A 19,048-nucleotide genomic window follows, 5' to 3' on the forward strand; every position below is an offset into this window, starting at 1 on the left:
ACATCAGTGCTATAGGTATTTGGAAGGGATGCCCTAAACACGCCCCTTCCTAATACCGAATCGCAAAAGCAAAATGCGATTCGGTATTAAGTTACCGAGTTACATTATGTCTTTTGTACTTGGCAAAACACATTTTACTGGTCGCAAATGGCATGATGGGCCATTTCCGACTGGTAAAGTGCTTCGTACATCTGGCCCGTAGTGCCTGAGGTCCTTAGTTGCACCTTGTGTAGACACTCTTCTTTTCACCTACCTTTAATCCCTACGTCCAAGAATATTGCAGGAAGCTTTTGTAGCAAAGAGAAGAAAACACTTATCTAAAGGAGATCGTTCTCTTGTTTATTTTTGTCAATGTTAAAAAAACAAAAATTTGCACTGAACAATAAATTCCATCATGACAGATGTGCTCTTACATTAGAATCGTGCTTCAAAATAACATCGTTCATAGTTCAGGAAAGTCTGAATGCGATGCAAACTGTACATATCTGGTTTATTTGAATTTTACCCACTTTTATGACATTTATACAAAATATATCATTTTGATTAGCAGCTCAACTGGTAACTTCACATTATTCTAAATCATACATAAAAGAGTGTACATGTACAGACACTGAGGCAAGATCAGTATATACAGTTTCGACACATAGGAACAGCTACTCGTAGATAGTGATACATTGTAGGTTCACTCACGGCCAAAAAGTCAGTCATTTGTTTTGTTGAACAATCATTTCGGGCAAGACACACATTTCAGATACCTTGCCGGAGAACCACCGATAGGCGAATCTTCTGTTGAAGCTGCTGACTGCTTTTACAATGTCAATACTGTAAGATAAATGGTACTGAATGGCGATCCTTTCAACAAATAGGCAACCACACTGTGGAGGCGGCCCTTGCAATATTCTGGTAGCCAAACAAATGAGCAGCTATGGGATTTTTTCCATTTCTTGGGCACAAGGTTTTGATTTTTTTCCTCTGATATGGCTAGAAATCTAACAAAAGTAGAAATGTACAGCTGAATAAAAATATGTCTAATAAAATATTGCACATTAAGAAATCAGGACATAGGTTAAGGCTCTTGAATTATATTATTCAAAAGCGAAAAACAGTCCCATGCATACAAAAGTATTACAAAGCAAGCTTGCCTGGTCATGTAATTTGTACAATAGAAAACATGAAATGCCTTAAAAATACATTCACGTAGTTTGCAATACATAAACGATTCACTGGGTTGTTGTAAAATGAATGGCTGCAAAGTGAGAGAATGCCACGTAGTTTTTCAAGTTTTCATTGGCAATGTTTATTCCTGGATGTAAGCACGGTTCACAAAGTGTCTGAAGTCTGTGTGGGAAACGAGGAACTTAGTTATGCCACAATTCCAAAGCACCAAACTCTTCCTAATGAGCATGGCTTGCAGGCTCACTGGCTACTGCGGAAATGAGAGAAACTCTGTAGCTGTATTCCTTGATTGCTCGAGCTTCCATTTTGATACATGAACAACAAGGACTTAAGTGACATGCCACTGCGCAACCTCGAGAAATGCATATGCGTTTAGAAAAAAATATGTTAGGACATAACAATGCGACGGAGAAGGCTTGCGTGAAGTTCACCATATTTTTCAAATACCTCTGCATACATTTGTCCTCCTTTGCTTCAGTGTTGAGCCTCATTCTTACTTTTCACAGCATGTTCTAGCATTTTCTTTTGTCTTCCCACACAGCTCCCTTTTCCCACTGTCTTAACCCTGACTTCCCGCCTCCAACGCAAATCTTCTCCAACTCTCCTTCACATATCCCATTGAACCTCTGACCATACAGCTAAACCAGTTTTTGTCATAGTTTATTGGGAGCAATATCATATCCCCAAGATGTTCCATATGAATGTGAACATGATAAAAGTAAAATATAATGGTAATCAGAGGGGTAAGAATGAGAGGGGAAGGTCGGCAAAGAGGGCGGCATACACCCACATTTGAATACCTTAAAACATCTGAAAACTACAGAAAATATGCTTTCCATTCAATGTGGGAGACAAATAGTGGTCTTATATGAAGCTAAGGCTGAGCCCCCACAGTGCTAAGATCAGAACTACCCTCAGCGGTAAGCAGTGAGAGCAGCGCTGGGTCACATAGGGTAGGTTGATCTGATCAGCAAAGTAACCCTCACAGGAAATGCATGTAGGTGTTGTGTACACAGGTATTCAAAAGTACAGTAAGAAACAAAAGATTTGTAATTTGCACATCAAGTTTACGTAATAGAGAAAATTGTGAGAAAATTAAAAAAACAACGGAATAAACAATAAATGCAGCTGCAAAAAGAGGAGGAACCCCTCATGAAACTGTGCAAAAAAACCACTGCATTATAGTATGTGGGGAATGTGAACCTTTAGGGAAAGTTTAAAATGGTCCATCATATATTTATGGAAGTAGACTGATACCGGCTGTCAGCTACATGTGGGACGCTGTAGATCACCAAGACACATTTACGTATGTGTCAGGAACACTAGTATGCCTACATTTAAGTTTCAAATAAGTTAATGTTGTACACCCCCGCTGACAGATTAATGACAGGGCAGACCTGAAGTAGGGTGGGCTGCTCTAGAGCGTAAGCAAAATGTGATTTAGCACAGAGCATTCAGTGAGTAGAAACAAAAGTGAAAAAACTGTAATATGCTATAGGTAGATGGAATTTTCCACGTATGCTAAATTAGAAAATAACCACGATGTTGCATCATCCTTAATGATTATGTGTACATTCACAGTGGGAAATCTGCTCCAGTGGTAGACCAAAGAGTGAAGTTAATAGGTTAATAATTTAGTCTAACGTCTGGTTATGTGTTGTCCTAATACTGTTAACCAGGTTGGTGCCTCCATAAGGCATGCTAAGGCGTCAACCTACGGAAGCCATCTATTAGTTGCAGCAAACTGCAACAAAATATATCAAAAGCACACTTTTTTTTATTGTATGTGGTATACTGCTGCAAAATTCTATTTTGCCTGGAACAATAAACATATATACTGCTAAAGACTGTTACACATCGGATTCTGTAGTCATGTTAAACAGTTTTCTTTAGAGTGGCCTGCATGTATGCACTACACACAGAATGTCACAATCAGTGCTTAATTTAAGCCGGTGGCTTCCGGTGCTGGGCACCGGCACTTAATTGGCAACACTAGCACTTATAACAGTCTGCCACATTGTGGCGCTGTTTGTCAAACGTAGAGCTGATCACACACCAGTTGTATATTAATCCCATATACATTAAAAACAATGAATCCCTGCTGCCTAAGCAACTCTGATAGCTTTGGAGGCCTGGGATGGTATGAATTGTCAGAGTTATAGGAGCGTGATGGCAGGTAGTTGTGCTGGTACTGTCATAGTCGGCACTCGTGGGGGCAATAGGTGGTTTAAGCTGCAATGCCTCAGGAAGAGGGCACCGGAACGTACGTTTTTACAAATCAAGCACTGGTTACAATTACAGTATATGGAAAATAATTAAGCACATTGGCTAAAAAGAGGCAGACAGAAGCAAGAGGAAAAGAGAGATAGAAACAGAGAAACAGAAAAATGTGACATTACAAACACGAGAATTTTTTTTAAAAAAAAGGCTGAAAGGAGAAAGTGACTTAATAAACACCCAAGATACTTGATTAAAAGCATAGGTCATTTGAATATTAACAAGAGATAAATAAGGTAAGTGGAGGAAAGAAACAAGTGAAAAACAATGACAGACTTCGTAAGGGGTTTATGGCTTCTTAGTACATCAGTAGCTGAACAGATCATTGGCAACTTTCACAAGATCCTGCCTTTTTGCAGTTTAACCTTGAATAATTCTTGCAGGGCGATATCATTCTATTATTATGTTGCTCTACAATAGAACAGACATTATATTTTGGTGCGAAATTACCTGATTTTCTATTGTTTATTTATGACAAGTAACTAATTACTTTATTATTACGATAAGCCACACTTTTAGGATTTTGGTAATATGAGAATAATCGCACGAGTGAGCTATGTATTATTAACACAGTTTGGGACAATTATCTGCATTTTCCACTCTTTTAAAGTGTGGGATTATTTTCACAGTGGAGCACCTAAGGCTAACACACTTTGTAAACCATTGTGCCACACTCTAAATCAGATGTCAAGTTATAATTGTGAGTTCTATATGCCTATATTATAGCAACTAAATTGTTAGTAAGCATGTCATTTATGGAGTGTTAATTTATACAGTATAACAGAAGACTACTCATTGTGCACTACTGAAATGACATGGCTTATTTCTTTTGCCTTTTTTATTTTTAATGATTGCAAAGGTATAAATATTTGGAGATAACATCATCTCAATTAAATAATATTTAAACCATTACTTAATATGAAATAAAATACCATATTCATGTTATGTAAGTTGATTTGATCTGAAGTGAGAGATGTTGAAATTTTAAGTCATGAAACATTTGGACTATCTTTTCTTCACTTGCATCTATTTTAAATCCATTTATTTATTGTGTTTCTCATAGAATACTCAGGCTGCCTAATGATTACTTACAGCTCTTAAAGGAAAAGTGTTTTAATGGTGACCATGGATGAAAGATCTTTTGAACCAACAAAACATGAAAATAGAACTAGAAATAGAGATAGAAATAGAATTGAGCTCCAAAAATATCAAAGAAAAATACTGATGAACAAAATATTGACAATGTCAGTAGAAAGTGGCCCATATAGGTTTACTATACTTAACACTTAACTCGCTCATTCTCGCCATATATAAAGAACTCGGGAGAAGAGTCACCAAAAACCAGGATTTCAGTTTTATCAGGGTTTGCCCTGATAACCAGTTAACCACATTGGAAAGACAGGATTTAATGGCTCTTCCATCTAAATTGTTCCCCTTTTCGCATATAAAGAGCGATTATGCCACATATTATTCCACATATAACTGAGAATCAACAATCTGACAGTAGCAATGGTAAGATCATATGTAAGAATTTTAGTTGGAAGAAGCAGTTCTTTGATAAATTTGGTATTTGACCTGAGCAATGCAGTCTATTAGCAAATATCATGCCAAAATTGTTCATTTTATCTACCAGTGAAAGGAGGGTACTTAGCTCCAATGATCACTAGTCAGCTGACCACTGGATATTACACTGGATGTAAAAATTGTCATGCATCCAGTGAGATGCTGAGGAAACATGATGCTAAATTCTTTTGATTAGTCCTTATTCTTTCTATTCAATCTTAGGATCATTCGTGTGGAGTATTTGTACATTGTCTCCAAATGAGTGATTTGATTAATTTAATCAGAAGTGTCACATAGATATTAAATAAGATTGGGCCTAGCAAGTGCTGCTTCCCAAATAGTGGTCTAGAGTTGACAGATTAAAGGTGGCATAAAGACTGCCTGACTGTAATATTGTACATCCTCAACAACTGATACATCACATAGCCAAATGCGGACTCTGTACTGTAGGCTGTTCTGAACCTTGCATTTTCAATTTCCAAGACCTTAGTGGGTGTAATGTATGAAGTTAATTTCTTATTGACTATTTTGTCTGCCACTTTGGCCACAAGTTACAACAATTAAATTTGCCTTTAATTACTTAAATTAATTTTAATAAAGAAATAATAATTGCTTTTTCCAGCATAGTGGGACAGCCACTTTTGAATGACATGTTTACAAGAGAGATCAGGATAACAAAAATATAATCAATTTTCATAGGGCAAATGTTAAATAGAAAAGGATTGAAAGAAGAGTCTGATTTTGTTGATTTTCTAATAAATAAGTACACATTCTTCGGCTAAATTTTCAAATTTTAGAGGTAGCAAATTGAAAAATGTAGTCCTGCATGCATGATTATTTTGAATCTGTGGTAGGAGCATCAGTGGCCAACTTAAACTCAACATATGTCTTATCAATCTTCTCAATGAAGACTGAAAGTTGGTGTGATTTGATCATAGGCTTTTTTCAAACTTTAGGATCCACTAGATCTGCTATAATTTTAAATAATTCCTGAGAGCTCTTTTTGCCTGCTAGAACCTATTCACATAGCATTGTGATTTCACAGTTTTACAATCTGCATCGTGTACTCTGTGTACTCATCAAAGCGTCTTTGTGTCTTGCCGCTGACTTTAGGTTGGAGAGTCCATATTTTTTTTAACATATTTTAACGGAAATTTACATTATTTTACCTTTGTAGTTTTTTGTTTTAAGCCTTGTGTTTCAAGCACAAAGAGCTTTGCTAAAGATTTACATTTCTGAGCTCACAAAATTGTCACTGTTCTGAACCAGGACATCTGGCTGCAGTGCCAAGGCTCAGACATCACTTAGGCCCGCATGTAAATCTGTCTGAAGCATATTTTTTGACCAGAGCGATGTCAGAGCCTCGTAATTGAAGCCTGAGTATTCGGTGTACACCAACATGGTGGCCTAGGTGGATGAAGAAGAAAGGCTTGTGGGTGGATGCATGAAAGACCCCTTCAGAAAGTGTGTTACCCACCTAAGGCGGGTGAGTTTATAAGTATGCATCTTTGTCCTTTGCTTCTGCCTTGTGAAATTCCATACACAGATGTCTGAAAACATTCTTATGTCCAACCTACAGAAAGTGGAGCTCCTCCTCATTTTTTAAATCCCAAAAATAAATAGTTTCTCAACCAGCTTAATGAGAAAGGTTTCTTGCCATTACTTTCTCCTAGAGTGAAATCTCTGGACTCCACATTAGTTGAAAATCTATTTGACTCCTAACTTTAGCAAAATAGCTAAATCTGCCAGCTTTCAAATCCACGCTCTCAAAAAGACATAACACCTACTATCATCTGAATTCTTGAGGAGAGAAGCCCATTGTTTAGTTACTGCTCATCTTGAAAGTGTCCTGTAATTCTCACGTGCTCCTATAAAGACTGCCCTCCATTCCACAGCCAGATCTGTGTCATGCACAAGAACATTTGAAGACATATCCTCAGTTCTAATCAGCCTGCACTGCCTGTTAAAGCTTCATTGACTTCAAAATCTTCAGTCTTGTGTAGAAAACCGTTCAGCAAATTCAAGCACCCTTTCTGGACATTTGACTCACAATAACAGGTGGACAAAACAGACTCAGAAACAAAAATAGTTTATATGTTGACTCCTAGAGATTCCAAATCTCGGTAGCTCAAGAAATAAACTTTGGTATTATGTCTAGTTTCCTTTACCATTGTGGATTTTTTTTAATTCTTTGCAACGCCTTAATGTCACATGTGATACAAAAGAGCTATATAGGACTATTAATTAAAAGTAAATTAATAAGTTATCTAGGAGTGAGGTTGCAGTGAACATCAGGTTCATCCTAGGAGGCAGTTATGAAAAGGATGAACAATTACCTTAGCCTGTCATGTACATGTCATGTAAATCAGAAGGAAATAAGTCCTTTAGCCACGCCTCAGCTTACTTTGTCCTAAGATGATTTAATACTTGTGTTTACGACCCAGTTAAAGAGGGTTCCCTTTTTTAAATTATTTGAAACAAATTCATTTACGTAATTCTTATGTGTCTTTACATAGCAGAAAAGAGAAACAGGAAACAATTTAGGAATGGGGGCTTCCAAATTATTTCAGATGTCAAGGTGTTGTGGTAACTGCAATTTTGAGAAGATTTCTGAGGCTAGTGGTTTTTATTATCATCAAACCCTTCAGGGATTCTGCAAATATCCATGAGCTGCTCTTGCTGGGTAAAATTAGTTAATTAATCCAAACACTCTCTTGAAAGGAAGACATATTTTGGAACTGATTATAAATAGGGCTGAATTAGCTAGGGAATATACCACACAGGGTATATACCATTAGCCCAGGGTGGGGCATTTCCATTTAATGGTAAATACCTCCTATTCGGATTTCTCATCTTTTTCCAAGAATTTTCCCCCAATAAATTCTGGCCAGGTTTGACTTGCCTGAATCTATCACGGAAAACTGTGAGGGTGTGATAATTATCACACAACTGGTAATTTGGATTGCACAGGGATTAGTATTTAACTCTTCACTTATAATAAGGGTCTGAGTCAGCACAATTAAAAGTGAGTGTGCACATAACAACAAGTACCCATTTCAGTGGAGTTGGGAGATGGAGGCATTGAGATATAAACTAATTGGTGCTTCAGGAAAGAGGATGAGAATGGAATGCACAAGGAACTCACAGACCCCCTAGTCATACCAGAAGAGAATGACAGTATGTTCCAGTTGTACGGTTGAATTACTAACGCCTGATGTAACATGCTTCTCCTGCAAATATATGACAAAATAAACACACTTATTCTTGCTGTGATATGTCCACCATCATTATGACACAACCTACATCGATCAGAAGTCCACATATTGGTTAATATTTGGACAGTCAAAGTATGAGGAGGAAAATTTGACAGAAACAAGATTGAACACTGTTTTTGAAGAGGACAAACATTGTAGAATAATAACTGTCACATTCCAAGGGTGTTATCATCAATTGTTCAGTACATTTCCCAACCTTTCTCTATAAGCGAACCGGGGCCATATCATGAAAAGGTGTGTTGCTTCAGCGCAGACCCGAGCTCTGGTTAGTATGTGCTTGCAATGTCTAAAGTACATACATGTAATTTTTCCGAGGCAATGCATTAGCTGCAGCATCTCAAGTCGGAAAATATGTGATTACCTCTCTCTGTTTAAGCCATGGGATATTTCTTGTAATAATTCAGAGAAAGACCGAATTATATGCATGCACTTTAGGCAGGGCAAACACATAAAAACAGGCCCAGGGCACACCTGTTGATAATGTGGCCCCACAAGAGAACACAATGTCACATTTTTGTGCTGATGACTGAGCGCTCATGCTTTCTATCTCATTCATGATATTGCCTCTCATAGGCCACAACCGAACCTTGACTCAAAAATGACCTTCATTATAATATTCATCCCACTGCGGCACACGGTCCACGTGTGCAAGGGCATTACATTGAAAACACTGTCTTTTCAGCTAGTGAGCATGTTGTCATGGCATGATATAAATAGTAGCTGTAGCATCTTTGTACAGCAAGTAACATTCCTTTAAAAATGGCTCCAACTTTGTAAAACACTGAGGAACAAAACTAGATGCAAGAAACAAAAGCTTGTTAACTTAATTCGCAAATGTTTTTCCCGACTACATTAAAAAACAGTCAAAGTTTTTCTACCTAAAGTGAACAAAAGTATTTACAGTTGTAAAAATCTTAACATCTGAGATGCTTCTTGCTTGACATGTCATTCCAAATTCTGTGCATTTCCTCCGGGCCTATCTGATGCACTGTTATAACTCTCCGATATCTACACAGGCTGTACGCCATCTTCCAGTGGTTGAAGCCGCTGTTTTGAAATGGGTGAATGCCAAGCTTACGAAGGCAGAGTCCCACGTACACATCTTCCAGATGAAGAAGTCTAGTGTGTAGGGATGTTTTGTAAATAAGTTCTGCTACATCGGCAGAGAAAATGTAGCCTGTACCTGAACAAAATGGCGGGTAATTGCTGTCAGGGTACAAATCTCTAGGCATGTACCATTTACTTCGAACATCCCTTATTGGGCCTCCGTTGATCACATACCCAGTGAAGTATCTTCTTCTTGGTTTTGTGGTTGGCTTGAGCAATTTATAAATCAGGTTGTCCATATTTACAAAAATGTCACTGTCTGTTTTCATTACATATTTTGCTTTTGAGCAGAATGTGGCTACCCACCTCATGCCCATTAACGTTTTGAGGGTAAGATTGTGATAAGAATCAATGAAGTCCTCCACTACGATGTCATGAAATATTTGACTTTCTTGCTCCACCATCTGATTCAAGACAGGGTCTGTATTTTTGCCCAGAAGGAACAGGGTGACAATCTCAATTCCTTTGAAGTTACTTTCGTCTCCCCAGGTTTCCCGGATCGCTTGTCTTGCATCAAATTCTTTGTGGGTTGTGCTTATCAAGATCACCAAGAAAGGAGTGGTCTTCTCACATTTGTCCGGCTCATTGATGAGGAATTCAAAAGAATGCGGGTTTATGGGTCGAGTTCTAATATTTCCAAAAGAAACATTCTTCCGCACAATTGCTATGCTCCCAAATGACCGGTGTCCTGTGTACGAAGAAGAGGGCCGGGTTACGCTCAGGTACCATAGAGCACTTGCCCAGCAAACAACTGTCAATACATACAAGCAAGAGACCTTAGAAGGCATTGTCAGAGCCGATCTTCTAAGCCATATGCTGACAGAGTCACCTGCTGACGATGGACATTTCCACCTCGAACCATAGAGGCAAGTTACAAAAGTTTCTTAAAGTTCGACATTGGCAGGTGTCTGTCAAAAAGTTCATGGATCATCAGCTAGGCATCAAACCTTTTTCTTCTTCTCCCAAATATGTCTGCTGTCTTGCACGACATCTCCTTCTGCAAAATGGTGAAAAAAATTAAAACATTATATAATATTCTGAAAAGACCTTATTTAACATAATGTATTTTTTCTTGTAAAACATAAGAGGCTACGCAATTTTCTTGTAAAATGTTAAGCTAATGCCCTCGTTAAAGCACATTTTTCAAATTACATATACTCAGATATTGTATTAAAAAGCTAGAAGAAACTAAGACAACGATTAACGTCTTGCTCAGCACATACATTACTGTCATAAAATACCTAGCAAAGATGTGCTAGTTTTAAGCCTTTGATTGCAATGCATTTACTTTATGACCTGTAGTAATTTTAATGTTCCTCAAATTATGAAGAAAAGCTTTATACATAAAATATAACATCGTAAGTATTCCCGAACGTTATCTGAAATATACTTCAATTTTGTTTTTACGAACAAATGGCATATATCATTCCTGAATACACTGTCTGGGAAGAAAGACTGAAGATGGCATGCAAATAAAGTGTGAGGTCCAGAACAAGAACCCATATCGATGTGTAAGAGGGTTAAGTATGATGTCCATGTACCAGCTCTCATTTAAGATTTTAGGGGAGTAGCTGCATGCTATAATTGAGCAGCATTTTAGCTCCTGAAAGATAGCGTGGATAAGTGATCCAACTTTGTAGAGTCTTATAGACACCCACCCTCTTTAGTTTGGCTGGGGTTCTCTTGCATCTAAGTAGACTAGGCAGCCCCACATATTGTGCTTGGATAAACTCCTATAAAGGCCAATATGGCTTTAAGAAGTTGCAAAGTCTATGATTGTACCCCCTTGGGGTTTCACAGATGTTCCAGGAAACTTGTGTTGCTTTCGATCAAACCACAACCCCCTTCTACCTTCTGCCCTCTCCTGAAGAATTCCACTGACCCAGTAAGAGCAAGCGCTAGGAATACAAGTATTTGCGAGTTTATACGTATCTTGTGCCATCAATCTGATGACCTGCTATTTATGCTAAAGAACTGTAGTGCAACAGCATATTTACATGGAGCTAGTGCCACTACAGCGTCATTTTGTGATGTGGTAGTGGCACGATTAGTGCTCCACACTACTCGATATTTACAAACTGACGCATCGGAATGTGTCAGTTTGTAGAGGCCTGCGTCAAATTATGCCTGCACCAGGTATAATGTATGCTGGGTAGGCGTTCCCATGTTAAAAGCCACATAGGGCTGATGCAGTGAAATGTACAACTTTTCATTGCATCACTCTAAGACTTGGCTGCATCAAAATCCAGGCATAAGAATTGACACAGGGCTTTTAACATAGGACTCAGCTCTGAATTCTGACGCATTGTTGGGGTTGCGTCAGTCTTACGAACAACTCCAGCAATGCGTCACTTTAGCGCCAAAAGATGTGTCAGAATTTCTAACTCATCTGTGAATCCGACTCATCCGTCAGCCTTAAGCCATGGATCACTGTATTGTAAATACAGAGCATCCATGGCATCATTAGGGCATTTGCGGGAGGCACAAGAAATCTGACACATCGCTGCAGATGCGTCAATTCTTGTAAATATGCCCCAGAGTCTCTTACCGAAGAAAGGAACGGCTTTAAGGCCTCTTCTGTAATGCTGCCCTGGCTGAAAATGGCAGCATTTGGCAGACATGCTGCAAATCCACCATGTTGCTGGACATGCTTTTTTATTCAATGGGGCATACAGCTATATTCTGGAATACTTGATATTTGTTCTTCACCTGATCTATTTCAGCATACAAATTTAGTTTTGTCTAAAAGTTGTGTGTCAATCAATATTTAGAGTCTGTGAAATTTTAAGAATCTTTAAACATCTTCACTCATTACTTTTTTTGTGAAATTTGAGTAATTCAATTGGGTGTTGAAAGTGTTGCTTTAACCAAAGTGTTTTTTTTAATAACTGATACATCTCTTCAGGGAACCTGCCGATTAACTATTTTCTAAGTCAAAAGTCAAGATCACAGCCAAGAGTTGTTGGATGACTGTTCCAGACCAAGAAATAATCATTGTCTTATTGGTCACTATGTGTGGTCTGACTGGTCAGGTTTCACGTAGTAAAGACTTCAAGAGGAATCAAGATTCCTAAAATGTCATATATCCCTCTCTACTGGATTGAAGGGTCCTTCCCAATGGAATCCTTCCATTACACCCATAACCAAATGATCCATGAACAGCAGTGTCAGCCATCTAGGTCAGTTTGAGGACCCTGTTCAATAAAAATATTTAGATTCTACCTTTGATTTGCAAAATAATAGGGTTTTCAAGTAAAAAAGGTCTATATTTATGTACAAACATCCTGTGAATTGGAAAATTATGTGCAACTTGTACAAAGGCTTATGCATCTAAGTCTGAAACTCATACAGAAGGGGGCGTGAAAGGGGCGCCTCTCCTATTTACACGTCGGAGAGGAATGTATTATTGGTTTGCGACTGCAATTGCAACACCTCAGAGGGGTTGTTATCTGAATTGCATAAGGAGAAGGGGTCCACTTTGAACCCATTCCCTTTTGTGAATCTTGAAAAAAGATTCAGGGAGAGCTGGCTGTGATCCTGTGGACCACTGCCAACAGTCTGTGAAACTTTTTTTAAAACAACAAAGCTCTTATTTTATATGCAGTCCTAGTTTCTTTTAGAAAAACGGGCTGCAATTAAAAAAAGCTTTTTTTTAAAAAAAAATACAATTACAAACATGGTGGTCTGCTGATCTTTGTAGGCCACCGTCCCTGTAATAGTGGTTAATACCAGGTGGTATCAAATTGTGAACTACCTAATGAATATTATTATGGGAATGTCACTCTGAGACCGCCTTTAATTCGGTATGGTGTGAACAGACGTATTTGTAGATAGGTCGGTTCGCAAATTCAGAACCGATTAGCAAAATTCAGCATGCAATGTGCATCCATTTTTCCGCATCAATTCTTAGTACATGGCACTCTCTGTGCACTGTTTATAGGAACACAATAGTGTGCTAAGTACATTTGTCACTGAAGGTAACATTCCATGTTCAGACCCCACCAAAAAGGCAAGGAATTTTGTTTGTAAAGTGCACTTAACATTTAAAAGATTGCTGTACTGATCCTTCGAAGACTTTTGCTGTGTCCTTTGAATGGTCTAAACTCAATATACAAAGACTTTTCCCTGCCAGATACATAAAGTTGTTTCCTCAATTAAACTGAAATTAAGGACCTGATTTAGAGTATGGGAGGCATATCATGTAGTCACTTTTACAAGTTCATTATATCCTTTGCACTTCTAATAAGGCTGACAGAATATCTGCAATGTGATGACTTAACCCAACCGCCAAATTCTAAATGATGCATTTCTAGAAATGACATGATTTACTAGTTTACATTTTTGCTTAATTCTCCAGAAAAGTGACTTCATATTCTCAAACGGATTTACTGACATGTAATATTACGCCCCCATGATGAATTCTTAGGTGCAAGAAAGTCCCCATATAGAGAGAAAGAGTGGACTCTTGGGGAGAAAATACCTTGAAAAGTCGATACATAGTAACAAACATCTGAGTTTGTGGGTATTCATAATGCAGAACCCAAATATCCTATTCTGATAAAAAATTATTAAAATCATTTTGGGGTTGCAGAGCATTGTCAAAAAATTAAATCAACAAACAATATTTTTGTTGGAAAGAACAACATTTCTTTAGGTTTTATTTCAGAATATTGTTTATGAAAATATGATATAACATAAATATTGTGTTGTAAATATAATTTGCAAATTTATCATCCAGTTGGGTGTAGATATTCGATTATTAACTCAAGCAGGGGGATATTTTTGCAAACAATTTTTAGTCCAGAATACCATATCTTTCTTTAACTCTAAAATACAAGTTCAGAAAAACAGTCAGATTAGTGAGTATGAGTGTGTAATGGACTTTCAAAAGAGAAAGCACTTAAATCATATGAGAATGCAGAAATGACATCTTATATCCACAGTAATCATGGCAGTACAACATTTTCACTGAGCTTCTGATGCAAATGAAGAATTAATTAAAAAATAAGACAGCATAGCAACTCAAGCACAGTCAGTATTCTGGAATGATACTGATTTTGTTGAATTTAGATGCCACTGCAAAAAATAAATGTTCATTGATACTCAATGAGTCAGTGTATAGAAACAAAGAAGTAACAAAGGCATTCATGTAATTCTGCAAAACCCTGACACTAGGTTTGGTAGACAAATCTTAATAAAATATCTGTACTATGTGGGAGATTCTGAACCACGCAGCTTGTCAACAAAGATACTAAGGAAAGTAATCTAGAGCTTATCTAATACTAACCCAGTGGAAGAGGATGTTTTTTTCACTTACCTAAGATTGTTCTTCAATGAGAATGAGATAAGAGCAGTAATGCCATAAGTTGTTCAGAACGCCCTCTCAATTGCCCATACTCTTGCTCCACCAAGTTTAGCTCATTGTTCACTAGGCTCACTGACCTCACATTATGTATGCATGATTAGAGCACTCCGGGGGAATATTTACAAGCCCCTATTACTGCGGGAACATCACTTTTAGCTGTGGTGATATGGGCTTCACCTTATTTACAAGGCAGCGATAAGCCACTGAACGTGGCTTAACGCTGCCTAGTAAATAAGGCACCCTTTCACGCTATACTTTGTGTGAAAGGGGCGGGCAATGGGTGTTGTGGGAGTTCCACCCCAACACCCATTGATTTTTATACTGCCCTATATTTAGAAGGGTGGCATAAATATGTCTCAGCACCAAAATTAAGTGCAGGGAAAACCTGGTCTTACCCTGACGAAAGGAGAAGAAAGGCTTTATTTCTCCTTGTTTTTGCTGTTTCTATGTGTGCTTCGCAAATATCATTGATTGTTTATGTGCAAGAAGGTGTCCCTTCCTGCAGATAAACAATCATTAAAACAAAATGACGAGTTGCAACTTCTGTGTGCTGCACAAAGCACCAGACATTGTAGTTACAAAACGCCATTTCCGATTGTTTATGTTCAGGGAGGGACACTTTCAGCGTTAAGCCAAGAAGGCTAATGCCGAGCTCCGTCACTTCTTTTGCAAATATGCCCCTCTGTGGGAATCGTGCAGCTTCAATCTGTGTTAAGAAGACATTTTCAAAGGTCTTCTTGGTTGAAAGAGGCACCCAACAAACTGCCACTGTCAACAGCCTTACTCGCCTTATAATTGGACCTATAATCCAAAGAATAAAGTTGGACCCAAGACTATTCTCTTTTATGCTAACATAATTGTTTTCTGCATTTTAGCTGGGCAACAGGTCAAGGCCCAAAACCACGAAAACAAAGTTCAAATGCATAGACCTGGTGTTACTACTAGCCTAGCAGCAGAATTCCAGAAACTGGAGGTCTTCATCTCGATTAGGGTGGAAAGATGAATAACAGAATCAAACAGATTGGTGGAAGCTGAAATTACTGCACCTAGGTCCATAAGTCGGAAAACTGGTACTGTGGGATGAGCGCAAACTGTTGATGAGATATTACTGCAGTTCCCCAAAGGAAATTCTCACCCAACCTAGAATACATGTGCTGGCAATTGATGTAAGATAAATAAAGAACAACACAATTGGTGGTGGGAGAATTGAGTGTTTAACAATATGGACAAAAAGTAGTTAAGGCTGAAGCAGACAAAAGGAGTTGCATGAGGAGCAGGGGCGCCCCCTTCCGAGGCAACATACAGTGTGAGGCAACTGAGACTAGAAACTATAGCAAATGAATACAGGGCTGGAATTGTGAGTGAGACATTTTGTTAATATGCATGTTTATTTAAAATGTCAAAAAGCATATATGAGAAAAACAGAATTGTTTTCTGCATTATGGTATTTGCAGATGATATAACGATTACCACATCACAGCAAATACGAAAGCTACCTAATACTGAATAGCTTGCAGAAGACTTTGAGGCATAACTAAGATATAAGCTTAGCATTTCTATGACACAAACAATTGTCACAAAGCTCTTCCACTTATACATTTCCATATACGAACCATGGCAACATATCACAGTAAAGGCTATATTGTGTTGTCTACCGCATTGTGGATATTCATTTTCCATATGTATTATGGGCGATTATCACACAGCTTTGAAAATGGACAAATGTATCACACTCAACTGTAGGTCATGTGAACCTAGTTAAAATGAATATTCTTAAAAATGTCTTTATTTGTTTTAAGTAATCCTGTTTCTATATTCTCCTCTCATTCTTTACAAAACTTCAAGCAGCTACCACAGGCTTTGGGAAAGAAACATAACAGAAGGTAAGTACAGATGGTGTGGGTTCAAACCTACGCATAGTGGTCCAGGTCTGACAATCTTTGAAGGGTAATTTTAGGCCGCTAAGGGTCAATACCTGACTTAATGATCTCAGAGATGGAAGTTACCCGAAAGGGAAGTTCACACATTCAGATACTGGACTTCCAGGTACCACATTCACACAATTATAGGGAGTATATCTCTCAAATGTACACTCATTGAAGGATACTATTCTCTGCTTCAAGACCACACTTGCAACCATTTTGTGAAAGGCTGACTGAGAAATTGACCTTGAGTTAGACCAGGCAATAGAACATTAGGTTTTATCCAACTCTCTTAGAGTTCTGTCTGAAAAATGGGAATTATAGACTTCAGTTAAACCAAAATATTTGCAGACTATGTAATACAAAAGTCAAGCTTTATCAGGCGGGCCTACTTGAAAAGTCATGATCCCATCACGGTTCCTAAGAAGGGGCGCATCCTGTAAATATGATGTCAAACATTTAAAATGCATACCAATGGGAATTATAGACTTCAGTTAAACCAAAATATTTGCAGACTATGTAATACAAAAGTCAAGCTTTATCAGGCGGGCCTACTTGAAAAGTCATGATCCCATCACGGTTCCTAAGAAGGGGCGCATCCTGTAAATATGATGTCAAACATTTAAAATGCATACCAAATTCAGTTTTGTTAAATTTAATTAAATACCTGGTGCTCATGTGAGAAAATCTACTGTTAGAGTTGTCTTTGCTCTGGAAACTTCTTCAACCCATATTTATAGCGGGAGTATTTTCTATTTTAGATTCATTCTCTGCAAATTGATTCACCACTTACCATGAAAGAATCAGAGTTAAGCTTCAGGTGAATAATTATTTCAGGGCCTGTTGTATACTTTGAAGCCCTTGAGAAAAGATGGGGCAATAGGCAGGATACTGTGACATAGAGAACATAAAAACGTACACCCTTTAACACGTCTACAAAAAAGATTTGTATTTATCTTGGACAAAGAGAACTTGACTTTAAAAGATAGTGATTATAACTATATTTATAATACCATTATTTATTTTATGTTAAACCCCACCCCCTGTAGCTCTGTGTTATTTTCTGATATTTTTCATAAATAAAAAACATAAATTAAGAAATAGAGTGCAGTATGTACCCCTGACTCCCTACTACTGGCTTACACCTGTTCAATTCTCATTTAATAGCATCTTTAAGCTGCTTACCTGTACAAAGTACTTGCATCCTCCTGTATACCGCTTTAGCAGCCATCTAACAATCCCTGATTTTTCCATTCATAATATGTTTAATTCTACGGGTATCATCTCGCATTTGTATCCATACACATCACAGAAGATATCTGTGACTATACATTTGTTGAGGTGCTGCACTGCTTAATTTGTTAAAAATGATTTACAATCAGAAATAGTAAAAATGGGGCCCACGCTAATTGAAAACTAACAAAATGGATTTGTGGACTGTCCATTTTATGAGCATTATTAAACATGCAGGGTAACATATCATTAAAAGATAGTACACAAATACATGTCAAAACAGGCAAAGCAGACAACATTTAAAACAGAGTGTATAGGAAAAATCTAAATAGCATAGATTAAAAAGTATACTTTGCAATTAAACGTACAAATGTTACAAATTTTGCATGAAATTATGAACATTGCCTTTGTTTGACACTTTGGGCTTCATTCATGAAAACTGTGATTGCTGCAACAAAACAGCAATGCGATAGTTTCCACTGTGTCCTCCATGCTACACAATGGATGTACAGCGCTTCATGTTGCAAGGAGTTACGGATACGTCAGTATTACTGAAGTATTGTTAGGTGCAAAAGTGAAGCATTCCTGGGGTGTGTCCGAAAAAAAAAGCAACCCCAGCAATGTGTCCTTTCACATGAGGCCAGCCCCATGTGAAAATGCAAGCATCAGTCTTACGCCTGTTGTGAGGCAGGCGTAAGGTTTTGACGCAGTAGCATCCTAGAAGTGGCGCAGTGAAATCTGATAGATTTTTTTGCACCACTTCTACAATGCTTATTGAGGGGGAACGCCCACCCTGCATACATTTCACCAGACGCAGGTATAATGTAGCGTGGTGCTTCACAAAGTGACGCTTCTGATTAGATGTGTCTCTTTGTAAATAGGGCGAAATATGGTGCATTTTTCTACACCACTGGTGCGTCACAAAAAGTGATGCAACAGCGGCTTAAACGTGTCGCAAGGTCTCATAAATAAGGTACTTTGTGTTTTATTAGTGCTGTTTGTCTAAAATGTATGCACGTTCATAGCTATTTTTCTCCCAATATGATGATTAGCATTTTGTGTCATGCTTCTTATTAAATGTTTATTGATTCTTCTTAAATGCTTGTGGAATTCTATTGCTTTGTTTCTAC

At 37.9% G+C, this 19,048-nt stretch overlaps 1 protein-coding gene across 1 annotated transcript in view; it reads right to left on the reverse strand.

Moving 5' to 3' along the window:
* Positions 1–434: 434 nt before the first annotated feature.
* B3GALT1 (beta-1,3-galactosyltransferase 1) overlaps positions 435–19,048 on the reverse strand; it is a 1,403,455-nt gene continuing 1,384,841 nt past the window's right edge. Inside the window, exon 10 of the mRNA XM_085645381.1 lies at positions 435–10,395. Coding sequence (XP_085501507.1) covers positions 9,206–10,186 — 981 coding nt within the window. The 5' untranslated portion in view covers positions 10,187–10,395 and the 3' untranslated portion in view covers positions 435–9,205. The remainder of the gene's footprint in view (positions 10,396–19,048) is intronic.

The sequence above is a fragment of the Triturus cristatus genome, chromosome 3_1 (assembly GCF_964204655.1).
Source record: "Triturus cristatus chromosome 3_1, aTriCri1.1, whole genome shotgun sequence".
NCBI lineage: Eukaryota > Metazoa > Chordata > Amphibia > Caudata > Salamandridae > Triturus > Triturus cristatus.